This window comes from Pinus tabuliformis, chromosome 7 (assembly GCF_031772625.1).
Source record: "Pinus tabuliformis cultivar Carrire ecotype Pingquan chromosome 7, CPIR1, whole genome shotgun sequence".
Taxonomy (NCBI): domain Eukaryota; kingdom Viridiplantae; phylum Streptophyta; class Pinopsida; order Pinales; family Pinaceae; genus Pinus; species Pinus tabuliformis.
The window spans coordinates 1,796,339,425-1,796,362,857 of record NC_142293.1 but is presented as its reverse complement, the minus strand read 5'-3'; the positions used below and the strand labels follow the sequence as shown (position 1 = coordinate 1,796,362,857).

At 35.3% G+C, this 23,433-nt stretch overlaps 1 protein-coding gene across 1 annotated transcript in view; it reads right to left on the bottom strand.

The window, feature by feature from the left end:
- The window catches only part of LOC149255520 (uncharacterized), a 33,173-nt gene extending 12,205 nt beyond the window's left edge, over positions 1-20,968 (bottom strand). The window contains exon 1 of the mRNA XM_089455066.1: positions 17,782-20,968. Within this exon, the coding sequence (XP_089311192.1) occupies positions 17,782-20,968 (3,187 nt within the window). The remainder of the gene's footprint in view (positions 1-17,781) is intronic.
- Positions 20,969-23,433: the final 2,465 nt, after the last annotated feature.

Here is a 23,433-nt window from a genome sequence, read left to right as displayed (position 1 = left end):
TATGTTCTCTTAGCACAAAAAAATGTTGAGAACCATTTACTCCAACTATGTCATTCTATTCATTAATTAATCTTCACAATAGAGATTTATAAATATAATAATAATAATTATCCACACCACAAAATATTGAAATGAACAAACTTAATAACCATTATTTTACAATAACCACCATCTTCAAAGAAAATCATCCCATTGGCCAAGTTGAATATGAACCTAGCCAACAAAACCTCTACAATATTGGATCCTTTGATGGTTGATTCAAAACCTTGGGAATGGAGTGCAACATGGTCCTGCTACTATTCTCGAAGTTCACTTTTCTCCTTCACAAGCATTGACTGCATCACTGCTGCTCTCTGTAATGAACAATCTTCACGGGTGAAGGATCCATCAAGTAACAACTCTCCTCCTCATGTTAGATAGCATATAAATAATCAAATTCCCCAGCTTTTGTGGTAGAATACACGATCTGGATGTTAAAAAATGGAAATACAAATTAGAAATAAACTTACAAACTAAAACTAGCAGCTCACAAGTGAACAAGCTACACCTGGAGACTACCCAAGCAGTACCTCTCTATTCCATTGATCATAAAATCAGAAATAAATAAGTTTACGTTCAATTTAGGGAGATCAAAACTATCTCTTAAAAAATAGGAACTAAGACACACACACAACCGTGAAATAAAATTTCTCCATTATTTTCAACTCTCACTCTTAATGGAGAAAGTATTCACTTGCATGCCTAAAATCTCTGTAAACAATTCAAATTTGATCTTCCCAAGAGGCTTGGTGAAGATATCAACTACATTTTCACAGGTGTTACAATATTCAAGAAAACATTCTATGGACTGAACCTTTTCTCTAACAAAATGAAATTGAGTATATATATGTTTTGTGTTTTTATAAAAAATGAGATTATTTTCGAGCTTGATTGAACTTTGGTTATCACATTTCATCACTTTAGCATCCTTTTGTTCTTCTCCTGTATCATGAAGAAGTCTTCTCAACCAAATTGCTTCATAAGTGGCTTCACATGCAACTTGATACTTTGCTTCTGCTCATGATAAAGATACAATACTCCTCTTTTTATTGCTCCAAGAAATGACCCCATAACCAATATTGAAAGCATATCCAGTTATAGATCTTCTATCATCCAGATCTCTAGCCCAATATGAATCTGAATAGCCTATCCGTTTAACATAAAAAAAATCAATGTATTTAATGCCAAAATTTATGGTTCCTTGAAGATACCTTAGGACACTTTTTTCTACCACCCAATGATTTTCAAGAGGATTTGTCATAAACTGACTCAACACACTGGCTAAATATGCTAAATCAGGTATGGTTTTAGTCAAATAAATCAAACTTCCAACCAATTGTCCCTACAATGTAGTAGCCACCTCTTTATAACCATCATCACTTTGAAATTTAACATTCTGTTATATAGGTACTGAAGCAACTTTACATTGATCCATTATGAATTTCTTCAACAATTTCGTGACATACTTTACTTGAGTAACGAAAGTCTAGCCAGAATCCCTCCAGACTTCAAGACCCAAAAAATAATGCATTTCTCCACGGTCCATCATTTCAAATACGTGTGAGTTATTCACTTTGATTTCTTCAACCAATTCATTAGAATTTCCAGTAACAATTAAATCATCAACATATACGGAAATCAACAAAATCTGCCCCTTTGAATCAAATGAGGTATACATATTTGGATCATTTTTACTTCTCTTATAACCATGTTATAAGAAGAAAGAGTCTATTTTCTCATACCAAGATCTGGGATCCTATTTCAACCCATACAATTCCTTCTTTAATTTACAGACCAAGTGATCCTGCCCCTTTTTAATGAACCCTTCTGGTTGTGTTAAATATACTTCTTCCTTCAACTCACCATTTAGAAAAGTAGATTTTACATCAAACTAGTGTAGACTCCAATGGTACTTTGTAGCTAGAGCTATCAACATCCTAATAGTATTTAACTTAGTTACGGGAGAAAAATTCTCCTCATAATCAATCCCTTCCTTTTGTGAGTACCCTTTGGCCACCAACCTAGCTTTATACTTGTCTACACTACTATTTTCCTTGAACTTAGCTTTATATAGCCATTTACTGCGCTCTTTTCTTTTTGGAAATTCAACTAATTCCCAGGTTTTATTTTTAATTATAGACTCATACTCTTCTTTCATAGTTGACCTCCACTCATCATACTGATTTTCTTCATCATAATTCACAGGATCAACAAAATTTAAAATATTAGTCATAAGAGCATAATATGTGTACCTTGTCGATAAGTGAGTCTGTAGCGGACATGCCTCAATTCTGTCCTATGTGATTTCTTTCTCACCTTTGAATGGACTTCGACTACTGAATGTATCCACATCGCTAGCTTCCTCTTTTTGCTTTAGCTTCATCATTGTTGTCATCAATCAGTAAAGGCATGTGCCACTCCTCATAAATTCTTTCCTTATTCCCTTCATCAACCTGTTCATGGAAGATAACATCTCTACTCCCGAATACCTTGTGAGTAGATGGATTAAACATCTTATATGCTTTGAAATTAGAACAATACCCTAAAAATATGCATTTTATAGCTTTAGCGTCCAATTTCTTTGCATCTTCCTTAGGAATGTGTGCAAAAGCGTTAGAACCAAATGTTATGATGGAGAATTTTCACTCTATGTAGTCAATGTTATCTATAATGTCTAAAATATTTTACATCTTAATTTTTTATTGTGAAATAAGTTATGGTTTTCCTAACTTGTAGTATTGGTAAGCCATGGTATTGTAACAAAACTTTTTTACCATTTAATAGTATCCATGGTAATGTGGAAGTGGATATCACGGTTAAGAAACTTCTTATATTGTAATTTTATTATAAGTATTCAGTTTTTACGTGTTTATTAATTAAATTTAAATATGATTATGGAATCATTATAAACAAAATTACAATATAACAAATTGAATTTTATTATTTTTAACATTTTATTATTAATTGAGCAAAGATTTAAATTTTAACATTTTATTCTTAATTGAGCAAAGCTTTAAATTTTTACAAGTTACAACATTTCCATCATACTTGGTAACATTTAAAGATCTAGGCTAATTATAAATTAAAGAAATAAGTAACAACAATATTTATACTTATTTATAAAAAATATTTTAATATAAAATAATCATGTAATTTAATTTTTTTTTTTAAAATAATAATTAATTTATTGTTGCATCTCATCTCTCATTGATGATAAATGAGGTGATATGTAATTTAAAATTTGAACTTTTGATAAAAAAAAATAAAAAAATAAAAGTTAAATATGAATTGATTAAATATTAAAAATAATAGATACTCATAATATGAATTGATTAAATATTAAAAAGAATAGAGGATTGGTTTAAGTTTTAGAGTTTTTTTGGAAAAGTGAGAGATTATAAATCCTAATTTTTTAGTGGTATATTTGAGAATTATTTAATAATTATGAGTTTAGATGTATTTTAATTTTGGATTTACTAAGCCCGTAGAGGGATCAAATCTTTTGAGATGCAAAACGTTTTTTAGAATGAGAAGGGATTCGATCCCTCTAGATGCTCAAAAACCATCCAAGTCAAATTTTATTTGATTTTATCTTGTAAAAATGTTTAAAATAGGGTATTTTTATCTTATTTCTCTACCATATTGGATTGGAGAGTGTCTCTGGGTGCAATGATCAATTTTATTTCACAATTAATATAATATTGTTTAATATTTTTATGTTTATGGCAAGTAAGGCTAGAGAAAGTGGTTGAGGAGGGTTGTTAACTCTTTAACTCTCAGGTTCTATTGCTCGAAATGACATGTTTAGCCTGTATTCATTAGGCTCAAGGAATAAGCTGCCCAGAGCTTTTCCTTCTATCATTTTCACCTGTAGGGCACGACTTAGTCATTGGGTCATTATAGTAAAAAAAAAGAGTTTTTAAAAAATTATTTAAAAATATTTGAAATTGAACTTTTAATACTTATTCTATGAATAATACAAAAATATAAACTACTAATTGAATTTATTTAAATATTTATTTTATATTTAATAAAATAAAAAAGAGGTTTTAATGATTTATCATAAAGTAACATTATTAGACATCTCTGCTTGTATGGTAATGCATTTATAAAACAAAGAAATTGAAATTGACGACATAGTACTGAGAAATACACACACAAAATTATATTCTTTATTGCACGCTTGATTTAATTACATTACAATTATATACTTACTTTTAGATGCAAATCATAGATATGGAGATTGAGATATTTTTTCAGCAAAATCCCAAACTACTTCTAAACTTAACATGGAAGCATTATCTCCAAGCCCCTCCCTTAATGCCTACGTGCCAGAAATACAAATTACAACAAAGTTTTGATCTTATATCCACCAAAAATTTGAAGATACCACTTTGAGGTACCACTTGACCTCCATTTAAAACATAACTAACTCTGACCATCGTTGAGGAATTTTGTAGAATTTATGCTTCTTGACTACCCAAAAGAATAACCTAGAACTGAGTATCTCTATGGACATGCTTTCATCCTAGTAGTATTCGTCTAAACACGTACTTCCAATTATATAAGTAAGTTGTCTAAGTACTAAGGTTATCCAATAGTCAATCATATAACTTTCATCTTACTACAATACATCTAAACACATACTTCCAAAAATATAAATAAGTTGTCTAGATACTAAACTTATCCAAAAATCAATCATTCAACTCACATTTTTAACATATACACACTTACATACCCCAAAAAAAAAAACTAAAAACTGATGCTCTTGAAAAAAATGACGAGACCCATCATTCTCTAACAGATTCACATATATTTTCTTAACACCAAAAACGAACGGTTGAGAACCATTGACTTGAACTATGTCACTTGATTCATTAATTGATCTTCATAATATAACTTTATGAATGAAATAATAATAATATGCACACCACTAAATATCAAAATAAACTAACTTAATAGCAATTTTTTTACATCAACCACCATCTTCAAAGTAGTTCTTCCCACTAACCGACCTGAATATGGACCTAGCTGACGAAACCTCTACAATATCGAATCCTTTGATGGTTAATTCAAAACCTTGGGAATGGAGCCCAGCATGGTCCTTTTGAAAGTTCCCTTTGCTCCTTCGCAAGCATTGATTACATCATCATTGCTCTCTGTAATGAACAATCTTCATAGGTGAAGGATCTGTCGAGTAACAACTCTACTCCTCATGTTAAATAATAGATAAATAATCAATTTCCCAGTTTTTTCCCCTGGAATACACAATCTGGTAGGGGCCTGTTTATTCTATTCAGTCTTCAATTCTCTCTTCGAAAAGCATGTGACTAGGGAGAAGAGGATAGGAGAATGACAATTTCAAACCAGATTCGTGAGTCCTCCAAAAATAATTGAAATATCTCCCATGAGTGGATGCAGCAGCATAAAGAATTTCAATAAAACTGCCAGCCTTATGTTGCTTTCCAAAACAATGAAGCTGCCACTTTCTCTGTAAATTTGGCCAAAGTATCACTTGCAGTATTCCTTCGCTACATGAAAAAGTGTTTACTGCAATAAAACTTGAATTGGAAAGAAAATTTTCCGTGCTCAGACAGACAGGACTACGGAAGGGTTAGCAATGGAGCACGGTTACATTGTATTCAATGATTACGTTGCTGGTCTTAAAATTTATGGAAATGGCGTGGATGAGTGCATAACCTCGAGCAAACCAAATCCGCGGCACTTTGAATTAATAAAATCTGGCTGATTGTGTAGGTGGAGCAGATAATGCAGTGATGGCATGCCCTTGCCTTGAATAACAATGTCTCGACATCAGCTCCCATTTTCTATGATTCTGGCGAGGAATGCTACAGAGAAATTGTAGAGGTGGCAATAATTCTGGGCGAATTTTTATCTGGAAATAGTTCCTTGTTGCAGTCGATTTCCAATCTTTTGACGACGGATACAGTACAGAAATCGACATTGGGAATGTTAATCTGACTTAGGCTCCAATCAGTGGCCCCGGGAAGAGAGAGGAATATTCTCAACACTGGGTTTTCATTGCATACATATTTCCAAACAAAGCACACAAGCACACAAATCTAGACATATATTTACACAATATAAAGATCAATCTTCTACCTTGTCCTATTTATTTACAGAGAATTACCTATTACAATTCTCACATTTTCTTGACATTTTCCAAAGGGAGTTAAGTGAGGATTGAATTTCACACATTGAAACTGAAAACGTAATACTGAGAAATACATATAAAAATATACCGTTAATATTAGAGTAAAAAGAGATTTGAGAGTGTAGATTGAGAATGAAGATTAATATAGGCTGGATTAATTATTAATTAGATTAATTATTTTATTCTATTTTAACTTTTTTTTTTAATGTAATTTGACCAAGAGAAAACGTTTCAATTAATAATTATAGTTAATATTTTTATTTATTTATTTTAAATATTTTATTTTTATTTTATGTACTTTTATCAAGTTAAAATGTTTTGTTTACATAACATAATACTATAGGACATGCCGGGACAAGACATGACACACTATAAAAGAATATTTCTTCCACACTAGGCTGGAGAGGGCCTCTCTACAATTTTTTTTTAATTAATTAATAATTCATAAATATAAAGAAGTATTCATTATTTTTCTATTTTTTTTGGTAAATATAAACACTTTGTATTACTTCAAAAAGAAGTTAATTAATAAAACATAGTCAACAAAGAAAAGTAAACTTGTGGAAGAGATATAAAATTTTGAGGTTGTTAAAACCTCTTCATAGCATAGCTACGAAAAAAAGAATATATATATATATATATATATAGACTAGCTATTGTACTGGTGAATAATCTATTAATAATTAACTGGTTGACAAACTACATAAGGAAAAAGCACAAATAAATCCAAGGACATGACAAATGTGACAGAGGATTGTAGCTCATTTGTTGTTGTGCTTCGTCATTGTTTTCTGAGGAGAAGATGATGTGTGTTTCTCTCCAGGAAAACAAGGACATCGACTGCCAAACTCTAACTAAATATAGCGAAAATAGGGCTCAATGTTGAGAAAACAAGTAGAACATGAATCTTAAATAAAACAAAGAAATCAAGAACTTCTATGAAAATCCAAGTCAAATGTCAAACAATTGGGTAGATGATTGACTAAAGGTGAAGGCGCAATAGAGAATATTGAAGCTGATTAGTTGCAACATGGAAATTGCTTTCAGTTTGACATGATTCGAATTGTGAAGAATTGCCAAAATTAATACTTTGAGAGTGAAATATTTGTCCCCGACAGTGACAAATGCAACAAATTGTCATAATCTTCACTTTGGATAATATTTAGAAGAGGAATTGGCGTGGGCCGACCATCTATACGATTTGTAGAAACACAAAGGAGAATAATGATCATTTGTTTCTCAAATGCCTCTACACAGTCTAGGTATGGCAAAAATGGCACATACAATTGGTTTTCCAAATATCAGTTTTGCCAATGTCCAGAATTGCATGATATGGTGGAGTTATCAGAAAACTTATTGGAGAAGTATTCCTCCTACACTATTTTGGATGATCTAGAAATGGAGAAATAGAAAAAAAATTGAGAACTCAAGGGTCAACTTTATTTTGGTTTATGAATGTACTATCTCTTCACATGCTATGGGTTTTTCTCATGATAATGGGCCCAATAGAGATCCCCGTATGAAACCATGCCTGGAAATGATATACATGGGTGGTTTTTTTGCGGGGCAACACAAAGGAATACATGTGGATGTCGATTTTGGATTGGTATATCCAAATATCATGAATTTTCTGTACATTGGCAGGCGAGCACTGGTTCAAATACAAAGGCAAAAGCAATGGCTTTATGGGGTCTGTTATGGTTTTCACACTTTTTCAATATCCTTGAAATACATATATTTCGTAACTCAAACACCATTGTTCAGCATGTTCTAGGTGATGCTAAAATCGAACAACATACACTCAAGGGATGGCTCACGAAAATTGACAATCTATATACTTTATTTCGGAATTCCTTAATTATGCATATAGGTAGGGAATTCAACCAACAAGCTGATCGATTTTCAAAGGAGGGTTTGATGGCACAACAGGATGGTATTCACATTATGGTCAAGATGGGAGACACTACATTTGACGCGGGAATGTTTCCATTCCCTGGGTGACTATTGCTCTTATGTTTTTTTGATATTTTTGACATTATATGCTTATCTTATATATGTTTGTACATATCCCTGGTCTTTTTCTTACTACTGTGGCATTGATTTTTATATTATGGAGTATGTAGAACATATGATTTTCCCTCATGTGAATCAATATACAGTTACATAATTGTCACATATTTTTTGTTCACTGTATAATGTGGCCAAACTTTCTGGGCCATCTCAGCTAGAACTGTTGGATTTATATCATGTATGATGATTTGGATGGGTAGTGAGATCTCGCTCACGATTGATATGTTGTATCTGATATGGACTCTGGAATCACCCTATATGTAATTCGATCCCATTATATATATATATATATATATATATATATATATATATATATATATATCATTTTTTTCTTGCTGAAAAAGAAATTAATAATAATAAAATTAAATTAAATTAAAAATTGTCCAAATCAAAATAACCGTCAGCAATAGAATTCTAACAAGAATCCAACAACCGGATTGATCTCGAGGATATTGCATACTATAAGGTTAACCCACATCGCTTGCCTTGGCATCCAACCTCTATGGAGATCCCTGCTTTCATTTCAAGGCGAAGGTTGATCGTCCATATCTAGGCACCCATCATGAGCAGCAAGATCCTTCGAAGCTAAAACCAAAAGCTAGGGATTTTGTGGCTTCACTCTCACTGAAGTGATGATGTTTCCATGTTAAGGCTGAAATTAACTAATCGATTGGCTATCTTGTTTCGATCCATACAAAAATATGAGAGAAGAGATAGTTTGGAAATATACACAATATGAGCTTCCAACCTCTAGCTGCTAGAAAATTTGGAAGGATCCAAGCCACGTTAAATATTGTGAATTATGTGGATTAATATTTTGGAGTCTCTTTCAATGATGTGTTTGTGGAATTTTCATCGATAGTCAATGATAAGGCCTTGCTCTGAAGCCCAAATTTCGGTCATGTTGTTAATATTGAAGCCAATGACTCTTGCATGTATATGAATGATTTTCCTTGTGCCATCACAAAAGATGCCTCCATAATTGTCTTTTCCTGGATTTCCTTTTGATGCACCATCAAAATTGAGCTTTATGAAATTATTAAGTGAGGGAGACTAGAAGGAGCGGCTGGAGGAAGAAGAGGGGATGGAGGAAGAAAGGAAGGGGAGCTAAGGGAATGGAAAGGATAAAAGATGAAAGGGAAATCGTAGAGAGGATGGAATGTTCAGAGGGATTGCAATCTTAGTTTTGAGGAGTGTAATGAGAAATAATGATGGCTTATTTAGTTTTGTCAAGAACATCTTACCAAGTGCAATCTATGGAAGTAGCAATGCATTGGAAAATGAATATATTTCCTTCTTTCCAAATATCCCAAACAATGGAACAAAAAAATAGTTTCTAGGCTGCATTGATTACCAGATAGGAGAATGGGGAGAGTTACCAGTTTTTTTACAGTTAGAAGGCCATTGTTATGCATTTTGTTTAATTGTTTGAAGGTCATGGCAAGATGGTCCCATATGGAACTGGAGAATTTGCAATTGGAGACTTTGGGCCAAGGTTAAGGTGATTTTGGGCCAACGTTCGAGATTCCAGATATTACTCCAGTTATGTTGATCCCTCTTGAAACTTGTACCTGAAATAATGTGGCAGGATTTAAGGATATTGAAGGTGCTAGAGGGGCCATAAGCCCATCTTAAATTTTCCTCCCCATCATGACTAACAATTTCCCAGTTGGCCAATCCCTGTGAGATGGCATGAGTTTCATTTTGGGTAATAGGGACAACCCAATTAGCATAAGGCTTACAAAGTTGTCATTGGGAGGAAGGACAGGGAAAATGATCCTAGTAATGAGAAAAAATATTATATCCCATAGAGATAATGGAGTCCTTCATGGCTTGAAGGTGTGCGCTTTGGGTTAGTTTTTGCCACTAATTCCATGAGTCCTCCCAAAATAACGTATTTCTTTCTTTATTCCTTATCTCCCAAAAATAATGGTTTTGAACCAAATGATTGTTGTTACAAGTAGCATTCTAGATATGCAAACCATTTATATTACCATTTATTCAAGTTAATTGAGATTTTGGCTTATGGGCTACATATTTTTTTTTTCCATATCTTGTTCGACAAGGCATCTCAATTATTAATATATCTTCCACCAAATTTTGGATTCAAAGCTTGATTGAGAAATCCAAACCTCCATCCCTTTTTGGTTGACAATTTTTTTTCCCATGCAATAAGATCCCATTTCTCGAAAGGGATTTGTGTTGTATGTTTCTAATTTTTTTTATGATTATTTTGGGAGTAGTCATTGCAGAGAGAATATAGGTAGGGAATTATTATAGAACTAACTTAAAAAGAGTGGGACAACCAATAAGGTTAAGAGCTCTGAAAGTTTGAGCGAAAGCTTGGCTTCAAATTTCATTAGGAGGTTTTACCAAGATTTTTTCCTAACTGGGTTTCCCTTGGTGGTGCGGGGGGGGGGGTGCATATATTTGGATGGAAGAGAGATCTTATGATTCCTAAGAAGATAGGAGATATGGATCTGAACAACACGGTGGGTGTTAAAGGAAAAAAATGGGATTTATTGAAGTTTATGGAAGTTCTAGAAGCATAAGAAAATGTGCGAAGAATATTCTTTAACAGTGGGAATGCCAAGCATGAGAATTCCATCGACAAATTTTTTATGAGTCAATGAGAGATCAGGGGATCCCAGAGGAAGACCTTTGAGCTGTCTAAGATGAAAGGAAGATTTAATCAATCTTCCCAACCCCTCCTCGATAAGAAGGAAGATGTAAGGGGAGATGAGGTCTCCTTACCTAATGCCCCTAGAGGGTACAAAGATAAGAGATGGAGAGCCATTAATTACAATGGAGAAGAAGGTTTCCATAATGAGGACCATTATCCAATGAATCCGTCTTTCCATAATTCCAAAAGCATTGAGAACATGAAATATGAATTTTTGATTGAGTTTGTCAAATGCTTTAGACATGTCAATACCGATTAACATAACTTGATACTTGGAGTATTTGAGCGGATGAATATTTTGATGAGAAATGATAATGTTTTCCAACATTTGTCTACCTTCAATATAACCCATTTTATCTATGGAGATGAGGGAGGGAAGGAGAGGATTAAAATGATTGGTGATAACTTCATTAATGATTTTATATATACATTACATATAAAAAATAGGTCTGAAATATAAAGGGGTTTAGAATGAGATATTTTCACAATTAGAAAGATAAAAGTGGAATCAAGAGCTATGAGAATGTAGGCTGGCTATTGTGAATTCTCCACTATTCGCTAAACATCACATCTAATAATGTTCCAGCAAGCTTTAAAAATATCAATAGTAAATCCATTAGTATTAGGAGCCTTACCTTTAGGCATTCCATGACTACCTATTCCACCTCTTGCATCATGATTTAATTTAAAACATGGTTGTTTTCTTCAACAATAACCTCCCGATCTACGAAATTCAACACTAACTTGGTATACAACAATGGTTTTGTTATATTTGTTTTGATTACATATAAAAAAAATATTCTTATTAGACTTTCCATGCGTAGGATCTTTGGCCTAAATCCACATAGATATTCTAGCTTGAAAACTCATATACATGGGCACACAAGACCAACATCCTAGTTCACTATCATAATAAAAATAGTTGTCACTACAAAGAGGGGTTTGAAGTAAGGGTATTACAAGCCATACTAGTCCTTTAACTTCTTTAGAGCACCACATGAATCTTTAATTGAAACAATATGATGAATGGCCTCTTCACGCACTATCATGGCAATCAAGGCATATGCTTTATTGCCTTTCTTCCTTCATATGGCTAGCTCCTTGTATCATGGTGGTTTGTTAGGTTCACTATCCTCCTATCATTTACCACTATCATCCTCTTCTTCACAAATGACATCCCACAAATCATTAACGATCAATGCTTTTTTGATCTTTTTGAACCACTTTATCTAATTCTCCTTTTCAATTAATACCTGGCCAACAATAGAAATGAGAGAATCAATCTTCAACAAAAAATATAAACTAAAATCTACATGAAAAAATAGTACAGTAACAATGATACACCTTTGTTCAATGATACACTTTTGTTATGAATAATAAATAATGATAACAAATCATTTGAAAATAGAAGGAAAAAGGAATTTTCAATTAAAAAGTCTCTCAACATCATTAGTATGTTTGGAAAGTAATGTATAACACTATTTCAGTATACCAAAAATAAAATTTCTCATTTTGAGCATTAAAATATAATTATCTTAATCTAAATTATATATAAAAATATTTTAATTTAAATAAATCAATTTTGAATCTAATAATATTTATAAAATTATATTACATTATATACCATATTTAAAAGAATAATAATATAAAAATATTATTCTCCTATACTACATATTAATCAAATATCCTTTCTGGTCAATAAAAGTTAAAAATCTAACATAAATCAAGCTATTTACAAGCTATTTACAACTATTTATTATGCTGGTAGCATATATATTAAAAATATCAATCCATAATAAACATTTAAAAATTTATTCTATTTTATTAAAATATAAAAAGTCATAAAAAATGATAGTTTTATTTTAAATATTTTTATTATTAATATTATAAAAAAATTAATATTTAAGTTAAAGATATATACATTGAAATAAAGGTAAAGTTAAATTGATAGAAGATATAACTTTTTTACCGGAATTTGGAATACATTGTCAAGCAAAATTGCCATTTTTTTGTTCTTTAAATATGTTTTTGAATGTATAAATAAATTCAGCGTTGTGAAAACTCGGGGAACATGAATTCTATAAATTAAACAAGTTAAATTTGAATGACTTATTAATACCACATACCCAAAAGACCATAACTCACTTCATACGATCACATTTTTTTTAAATTTATCAACTTAATTAAAAAGACAAAAATAACATAATTAATTTGGAGATAAATCTGAACCTTTAATTTGTGTAGAATACTAATATTCTAAAGTTAACTCCCTACCATCCACCTAATAATTAATTATTGATTATTGACTTAAAACTCTATAAATCATATTCCAAAATAGACATACTTATCACTACAATGAACTCATTTATATATATATTTTTTAAATTATTATTATTAATAATTATAAAAAAATAAGTAAGTTAAATATTACATACATTTGAAAAAAAAATGGGACAAGATTTTTATTCATAAAGATTTATCCCTATTTTACCATGAATATTCTTAAGTTGTAAATAGATTTTATTACAATATCATGACTTATCAATAACATATTCCCAAAAAAACTATAAATCATTTTGTATACTACTTATCCCAAAAAACTATAAATCATTTTATATATTACTTATCTAAAAAACTATAAATCATTTCATATATTACTTTTTTATAATAATTTAAATTAAAAATTAAATAACATAACTATTTTAAAAATAATTCTATTTTTTGATATTAAAAATATTTTTGAATATTTCAAAAAAAAATTAAATATTCCAATCCACTGACAATTTTTTTTTTTTTTTTTTAAATATCTAATGACGTGAGAGAAAACTTATACCAACCAAAGAATGCCGAAATGGCCCAGGCGTTCAGATAAACTTGTATGTGATTAGGAGACTCATAACACTGAGGATTCCTTGAAGTGCCCACAGGCGCTCTCCTGTATTCTTATGAATTATGCACCCGTATGCTCACATTGGCTAGCTGTACCTCGGCAAGTGCCCATCCACTCTCCACGTTACGTTAAATATTAGACACACACTGGCGTGGATTGCATAAGTTTCCACATGTATTCCCAAGCGAGTTGTTTTTAGTTTAATTTTTTAAAGTTTTTTTTGTTAGTATTTTTGTTGAAGAAAGTTTTTTTTGTTAGTATTTTTGTTGAAGTAAATATGTATATTTATTTTTGTTTTTTAATAGATATTGGAATATATTTCTTCAGATTATTAGATTTGTGGGGACCAAATTTTTCTACCTATTTTAATTGTAATTATATTAATATTATTATTGAAATATATTCTTTCAAACCACAAGGCTTGTGGAGATCAAATCTTTCCATCTATTCTAATTGTAATCACATTAATATAATTATATTAATTATATCTCTTTTATTTCAAATAAGTATATTCATTTTTGTTTTTAATAGTTATTGGAGTATATTTTGTTTTGAAAAACAAGTATATTCATTTTTGTTTTATTCATTTATTTTTGTTTCTTTATCAATAGTTATGGGAGTATATTCATTTTTTTTAATAGTTATTGGAGTATATATATATATATATAATTTTATTGGGGTATATTTATTTATTTTTGCTTTTTTTAATAGTTATTGGAATATATTTTATTTTAAAAGAGGTATATATCAACTAATTTTTTAGCATGAGATTAGATCACAAGACTTGTGCAGACCAAACATCCCTACCTAACCATTGCACTACATTCTAAAGACAATCTTAAAATATATTACCCTAACTATAAACTAGATATTAATGCAATGACTTTAAACTTTAATATTATAATTCCTTGAACATTAAAAAATATTTTACCTTCCAGAAAAATATTTATATCTATATTTATATCTACATCTACCTATCTATCTATATATATATAAAATACTATTTTCATTTAAATTTTATTAATTAATTTTTTAATATTTTCTGATTCTCATTTTTACTATAAAAGTGATTTTTTTTGTTTCTAAATATTATTTTTAATGAACCATAATAATATTTATCTTCTTTTCTAACTAGTGGCAATCCAAAACAATAATTTTTATGAATTAGATTTTAATAGATACATTTTTAATAATAATTGAACTATAATTGGATTTTTCACTTTATAATTATGCTCGTATATTCTCACCGGCTACCCATCAAATATAGAGAATATAATTCATTTTATTATTTTCGAAACTAAACTATTCATTATAAAATGTAGTTAACTTCTTATTTCTACACGGATTTCATTTTTCATTTTGAATAAAGCTCAAAAGTTTGCAATTTCTTCAGAAACTTCCCAGCGATATTTTAAATGTCAAATACGCCCACTTGGTTTCTGAGATTGACGTGCCCGTCGTCCCCCGACATATAAGGAAAACACGTAACTAGAGTATTATTTGGTGTAATTAAATTAGGAAGAAAACAAATAAAGTTGATTTCAAATTAGTTATAATGAAAGTTTATGGTATTATATGCCCTTTCCAATTCAGTTTGGTAGATATATTGTAATGCAATATTTAATATTTTTATTAAGTTAAATTACTTAAAAATATAAATGAAAATAAAAATAAAAATATTTTGATTAAGTTAAATTATTTAAAAATACAAATAAAAATAACAAAAGATTAGTATAATGTAATATAAATATCTTAATTCTAGTAAAATAAATTAGTTTGGAACTATTTTACTCACTATCAAATATCTTTTTACTTTAAAATAGGTTTGTATGTTAAGAGATTTGATCATTCTCGGTCCTTGGTAGATCTAGTGTTAAGATGGATCTAACCTAATTTTTATATACACACATACCATATTTAGGTTGGATCCATTTGTCTCTCTGGTACTCTAGTCTGTCCCTCCCTCCCTATATTTTCCTTCCCTTCTCTCCCTTTCTTTCCCACATCCCTCTATATTCCACCCCCCATCCCCCCTTTCTCTACCCTCCAACTCTTATCACTATCTCCCTCCAACTCTATCACTATCTCCCTCCCTCTTTCCTTCTCTCCCACTCCATCTCTATGTCTCCCCCTCTCTCTCCTCCTCTCTCCCTCTCTCTCTACCTTTATCTCCTTATGTTTTTTTTCTTCCTCTCCCTCCCCTCCTCTCTCTCTATCTCCATACTCCAACTTTGTCATTATCTCCCCCCCTCTCTTCTTCTCTCCCCCCCCTCTCTCCCTGCTCTCTCAGTGTCTCTCCCCCATCCATCCATATGATGGAGAATTTTCATTCTATGCAATCAATGCTATCTGTAATGTCTAAAATATTTTACATTTTATTTTATTTTATTGTAAATGAGTTATGGTTTCTCTAACTTGTAGTATTGGTAAGCCGTGGTATTGACCCATGGTATTGTAACAAAATATCCATGCTAAAGTAAGGGTGGATATTCATGGTTAAGAAACTTGTTATATTGTAAGTTTATTATAAGTATTCAGTTTTTATGGGCTTATTAATTAAATTTAAATATGGTTATGGAATCATTTTTAGATATTTGTGTAGTGATTTTTTAAGAAAGTCTTTGCGTAAAAAATGGATAGGTATAAGATGTAAAGGAGTTACTTGTCAACATTATTTATGTTTTCTTGTGCACTTATATAGGAGTAAAATGGTAAGTGTGTAGACGTACAAGTGGTTACTACCCAACAAAATTTATGCAAGTTTTTATGCAAACAATTTACTTATCCACTCCACATGATTTGTCTATCAACCATTATTAATTTAGCATGACCAACGTAACTTATAATTATTTATGGATCTTTTCCTATTAGAGGGGCTAACATACCCTACAAAATAAAATTACAATAATGAACTTTATTATTTTTACATTTTATTATTAATTTAGCAAAGGTTTAAATTTTTACACTACAACATTTCCATTTAACCTTTTATTATTTTTTAATTAGTCGATATATAAATGTTAAACATTATGCCTAGACATCTACCTCTATACTTGTCGACGTTGAAATTAGATTAAATGTTAAATGTTAAAAATTTAACCTTGACATCTACCCCATGCTAGGTTGTAGAGTGTCTCTTAACGTAATAAAAAATAAAATAAAAAATAACTTAAAGAAAAAATGTCATGGTATTGACCCATGATATTCATGTGGAATATAGTTTTGAAAAAAAATATTACTATAGTTGTTTTTAATATAATAATTATGTAATTTAAAAATTTAATTTTTTTTTTTTTTTCCACTGGAAAAATCGTAATCTTTCATTGATTGGAAAAATTACATGTTGTAGATGCGTTTTGCATATGCTATATGTTCTTCCACCACACATGTGGGTAGCTGTAGTTTCTATTACTGTCTATCAAAAAGCAAAAATTCATCTCGCAGGATGTTCTATATTGTCATATATACATATTGCCACGCAGGGCTATCAGTTATAATATTTATCAGCTATATACAAAATTGTTCAAAAAATATCTGTTCATATCAGATTTCATGGGCTGGCTGCCCTATGATACTGTGCATCTATGTATGGGCGGTGGTAGTACTGATATGCATTTGTACCTCGCTGCTCCTGTATCATCCACTCACCTCTGGGAAGTGTCGTAGCCTCCTTGGATAGTTGGTCGGCACTGTTGTTGTGTTCCCTGTAGATATGAGTGCAAGTGATGTCATTAAACTGATCCTTCAGTAATTTAATTTCATCCAATATGCTGCTGAGTGTGTGTGAATGACAAGCAGAATTATTATTGAACCAATCTATGACAATCTTTGAATCTCCATATATGTTTAAGTGCAAGCAATTGTGGCTCAATGCAAAATGAAGAAGATGACGGAGGGTGATGAGCTCAGCGAAGTTGTTAGAACCAGCTCCCAAACCCAGCTTTGCTTTATAGAAATGTTGTTCGTTTATGAAGAGGAGAAAGCCCCCTCCACATCCCTGCTGTTGGGCAGCACCATCGAAATAAGCCCATGGGCTGTTGTGATTGATTTGTGGAGGGTCACGGGGTCGGCGGGCCTTTGGCTGCGGTGGCTCAGGAGTTTCATTGTAGGCTGATATGATCTTAGCAATTAGATGCGGCCAATGAACCGGTTTATCCTCGAAAGTCAAACGGTTTCGAGCCAGCCAGAGGTACCAACAGGTGATATTGGGCAAGCTTTGCAGTTTTGAGTTTCTGTGCTGATGGAACCAAGTCTCCCAGGTTTGATTTATATCAACACCCTCCCATTTACCGGTGTATTGTATATCAGTGGAAATTGCTTGCCAAATGTGTGACAGTACAGAGCATTGAAGAAATAAGTGCGTGCGCGATTCGGCTGACTGTTTACACAGGATGCACCAAGACGGTCCATGGACCGCACGTCTCATGAGGTATTCCCCCGTGGGGACTACACCCTTAAGGATGCACCAAAAGAATAGCTTCTGCCTGGGTGGGGATGTTAGTTTCCAAATGGAGTTCCACCAGAAAGATAATAAATCCGGGACCTTATGTGAAATCAGAGATAGGTATCCAGTTTTAGGGGTGTAAATGCCGTGCTCCGAAGGATACCAAATAAGCTCATCAGGTCCCTGCTTGATTCTAATGTGCGATTCAGATAAGGCACTGATATAAGACAGCCAATCTTGGTGCCAAAGAGGTGGGATGTTGATCTGATCTACAGTTTTCCATCGCTGTTCGAAAATGGTGGTGCGCTGTGGATCAGCTATATCAGCTATATAAGTGATCCCTTGTGTGTGCAGGTACCGGATGAGGGCTTCAGGCAATATATGCCTGCCTCCGCTTCCATTCCAAGGATCCAGGCCGATTCTGGCCTGTGTGCCATCATTGATTTTCCATATCAAGTTATCTCTGATAAGAGGTATAGCATGAAGTAGTGCTTTCCAAACTGATGATATTCCTGCTTTAGGCCAGGTCGGGAGCCGGATCCAATCCATTAAATGATGGGGCCAAATATATTTGTGGTATACCATATGAGTCCATAGGTTGTCTCCAGTGATTAAGGTCCATCCCATCTTTGCTGCCAGAGCCTGTGCGAAGGAAGGGAGATCTTTGAGCCCCCAGCCACCCCATTTCTTTGGAATGGCAATCCTCTTCCATCCAATCCATGCAAAAATGCGTTTCTCTTTTGCCCCATTCCATAAGTACCTATTGCAGGTTTGCTGTAGTCTGGTCAGGATGCTGCGCGGGATCCAGGCCAAAGCCATCCAGAAGACCGGGGTAGCTTCCAAGACAGATTTAATCAGGACAAGTCTTCCTGCTCGAGAGAGGTATCGATGGCTCCAGATATTGAGTCTCTTCTCCAATTTAGCAACTAGCCAGATCCAGTCCGCTATTTTTGGGCTAATAGGCTTGATCCAATATCCCAAGTATTTAAGGCCCTGATCTAGGGGGTGAATGCTGTAAGGAAAAAGCTGAAGTGCCAGTTGAGATTCATGGACAGAGGTTCTGGATAGGATAATAGATGATTTTGAATGGTTGGCCAGCATCCCAGTGGCGGATGAGAAGAGGGAGATAATATTTGAGAATGAACGGGAGTCCCGGATACTACCATCAAGGAAGATCATAACGTCATCCACAAATAAAAGGTGGGTGAGGTAACAGTCCTCTGTTATCTTGAGACCACAAATATCTCCATTTCTCTTGGCTGAGGCAATAAGACGACTGAGGCCATCCATGACAATGAGGAAGAGAAGGGGAGACAGAGGGCACCCCTGTCTGAGGCCACGTTCAGAGTGGAAGAACTGGGATGCAGATCCATTAATCAGCACACTGAAGGAGGGAGTGGTAATGCAAGCCATGATCCAAGTGATAAATCGGTGAGGGAAGCCCAAATGAATAAGGAGCATTTTGATATAGAGCCAGCTGACCCGATCAAATGCTTTGGCTAGGTCAATTTTTAAGATGATGGCTTTATGGTGTTTTGACCAGATAGAGTGAAAAGCCTCATGAGCAACCCCAATAGCTTCATGAATCTGGCGGTGTTCCAGGAAGGCGAATTGTTGAGGGGCGATGTGGCGAGACAGAATGGGGCGAATGCGGTTTGCAATGATTTTTGAGATGATCTTATAGAGTACATTACAGAGTGAGATGGGACGATATTCATCAAAAGAGGAGGGAGAGTCAGTTTTAGGGATCAGAGCAATGAAAGTGGAGTTGATAGCATTATACAGGGATCCCGTCATCCTACATTCCTCTACTACCCGAAGAAGGTCCTGATTGATCGTCTCATAAAATGCAATGTAGAATTCGATGGTCCATCCATCCGGCCCCGGGCTACGCTCCTTCTTAAACCATTTAATGGTGGATTCCAGTTCTTCAGGGGTCACCGGATCGAAAAGATTCTCTGCTTCTTCCTCGTTTACAAACCTGGGAAAGTGTCCAGCAATGTTAATGATATCTGCAATGTTGGAACCCGGAGGTTGCTTGTATAGATTCCTGAAGTGGGATGATCCCATCTGAGAGAGTTTATTGAATGTATCAGCCACTCCACCATCGGGCATAGGGAGATTCCATATAGTATTGCTGACCTTTCTGCCCTTGGCATAATTGTGAAAGAAGCGAGAGTTGTCATCTCCAGCCTTAAGCCAGATTGCTCTACTGCGCAGTCGAGCAGATTCTTCCCTCTCCCTAAGGATTTTTTGCTTCTGATTTTCCAGCTCCACTAAATGAGATTTATCTGCCTCTGATGAGAAACCCAAACCCCTTTCATCTGTGAGAGAGGTAAGCTCAGCTTCAATATGCAAGAGAGCTGAGTTCTCCTGCCTGTGCTTATTTCTGGCCCATTCGATAGTGAGTTCCTTGATCTGCGATAGATTCGAGCAAAAGCCCTTAGCCAGAGAGTCAGCTCTATCTATCAAGTTGAGGGGCCAGAAGTCCTTTACAAGTTTGATGTAGGAGGGATCCTGTAACCAGCCATGATTGAACTTGTAAGGTGCTTTGGGTTTTTTATTGGGCCCATTTATTTCCAGATAGATAGGATGGTGATCTGATATGCCACCAGATCCCACCCATTGCTTGTAGTGATGAAGCCTTTGAAGCAGAGATCCTTTCATCATGAATCTATCTAGTCTACGAGCCAGGGCAGCATCACCGATTCTTCTGTTCCTCTAGGTGGGAAGAGGTTTAATCATGGGGACATCACTCAGGTCATGACGTTCCAAAAGGTCAGTCATGTATGCGGTAATAGGGTCAATTTGTGCCGAGGCTCCCCATGATTCACCGTAACCCAATGAAAAGTTTAGATCCCCCCCAATGATTAAGTTCTCTGCTGATAGAATGGATAGGCCCAGGAGGTTGTTCCAGAAAGTTTCACGCTGGTGACACGGTCCATATATGTTGATAACCCTGAGGGTGGTGCCCAAGTCTGCAGAGAATAGATCGAGCCCCAGAAAGCCTGGACCCCCCCAAGTACCTTGAGCCCTAATAGATACAGGATTATATCCTATAGCTAAGCCACCCGATCTACCAGAGGCATCCATGGCCGAGAATTGCCAACCGGGGTGATAGATGATAGAGAGGCCGATATGGAGTCTGCAGGTCCAAGAGTTTCTTGGAGAAGAATAATATCGACAGGAGAGGATTCAATCAATCGCTTGAGGGCTAGTTTCTTTGAGGCACTAGCCAGGCCTCTGCAGTTGAAGGAGAGACACTTCATGGGGGAGGATGGCCAGGGGTGTTCTTTGCTCTAAGTACCCCATCAATAGTGGATTGACGCCCAATGGCTACCTCTGCCCCCGCTCTTCTGATAGCCTTAGTAAGATCCGATTTTCTCCCTCGAGTAGGCAGAGAGGACAGCCCAGGTGTTATGATACCCAAGCCGGTAAAGGTAGGGTGAGATCCCTGTGAGTGAGTGCGCGGGCGCAGGAAGTATGAGTGTTTTGAGCCCCTGGAAGATGAGGGGGAAGATGCTGGTGATAGGAGCTGTTGAGAGGATGTAGCAGCAGGGGCAATGACAGAGGAGGATGGCATCGAACAAAATGCAGCAGACAAAGATGGAGTAATAGATGAAGTCGATGTGAAATTAGACAATGGAGGGAAGAGAGAATTACCCGGAGGGGCTGCAGATGCGGCTGCTGAGGCTGCCCGAGATCTGGTGACCGGAGCTGTTGCACGACCAAGAGTAACACCCGGTGCCTGAGGAGTAGCACATGTGGGAATGCTCGTGGCCGGAGCATGTTGAGCAGCCGGAGAGATGGATCTCGGAGTAAAGATGGTGGACTCTGGTGCATCAGCGTGCCTCTGGTTGAGCGGACAATCCTTGAAGACATGCCCTACCCTATGGCAGCGTCGGCATCTGAAAGGAACGCCTTCATAATCAAGAATCTGTACTCGAGTGAATCTGCCCCATTGAAGAGTGATCTTTTCCTCCAGGCCTTCGCGGGTATCTAGGTGAACCAGGATCCGAGCGAGCGTTCTATTCCTAGATTCCACGAAGGTGCGATCGTGGTCGAGATAGGTCCCCAGAGCATTTCCAATGCGGATGAAGACTTCTTCGTTCCAGTATTGGAGGGGGAGACCAGGCAGTCGCACCCATAATGGCCCAGCTCCAATCTGTTCTCGCTCGGGATCGAACAGAGGACTCCAACGCTTGAGCAGTACCGGCGCCATCTCTATATGCCAGAATTTGGCCAAGACAAGATCCGTATAATTTTCCTTGGCAAAATGTAGAGCAAACCAGCTGCGAGGGAGTATATGAACTTCAGGGAGTTCCATCAGAACCCCACCCCAGATCTCTTTCACCCACTGAGTTAACCGGGTCGCAGAGTAAGCTCGCCCTCGGACATGACCCACAAGGATAGTATTTGCCATATTTGCTGCCTCTCCTATGGCCGTGGTCTCTCCGAACCGAATAGTGATGTCCTTGGAAGTAGATTTGACACACTTTGTTCTTTTTTTCCCCGTGCGCGGCGCAGAAGGGTGATTTACCAAGGGGTCCGGGGAGCAGTCTTGAGGGTTCGACCTGGAGGAGCTGACTTTGACAGCGGGGGTTTCAAAACATCCCGAGGGAGAATGGAGAAGCGCAGAAAAACCAGCCGTCGATGGAAGAGGCGGTCCCGATGAGGATGGAGCCGGGATGGAGGATGACAGGGGACGCGAATCAAAGGGAGGCGATGGGGGTATGACCGATGATAAGAAGCGGAGGGTCCCCGGAGAAAGAGGGGGAAGATCCAGACCAGCGGATTCAGAGGGAACAACGCCTTCAGGTAAACAAGTAGGGGGGGGGACTGGGATAGAGACCACCGGGGAAAGGTGCGCCTCGGATTGCAGAGGGCCAGGACCAGCAGACGACGATGCGAAGGATGGGCGGTCGAAAATAACCTGAGAGGAGAGCGGGTCTTCGGTAAAATCGATTTCCTCCTCCGTGTCCATAACATCACCGACAGTAACCGGATCCATGTTGAAAACGACAGTTGTAACCTGAAAAGTCGGGCCAGGTAAGCAGGACGAAACAGTTGCTGAGAGTGGTCTGCAGGTTGAAGAGGTAGGGTTTCAGAGTGCCCTAACCGAAACCCTCGCG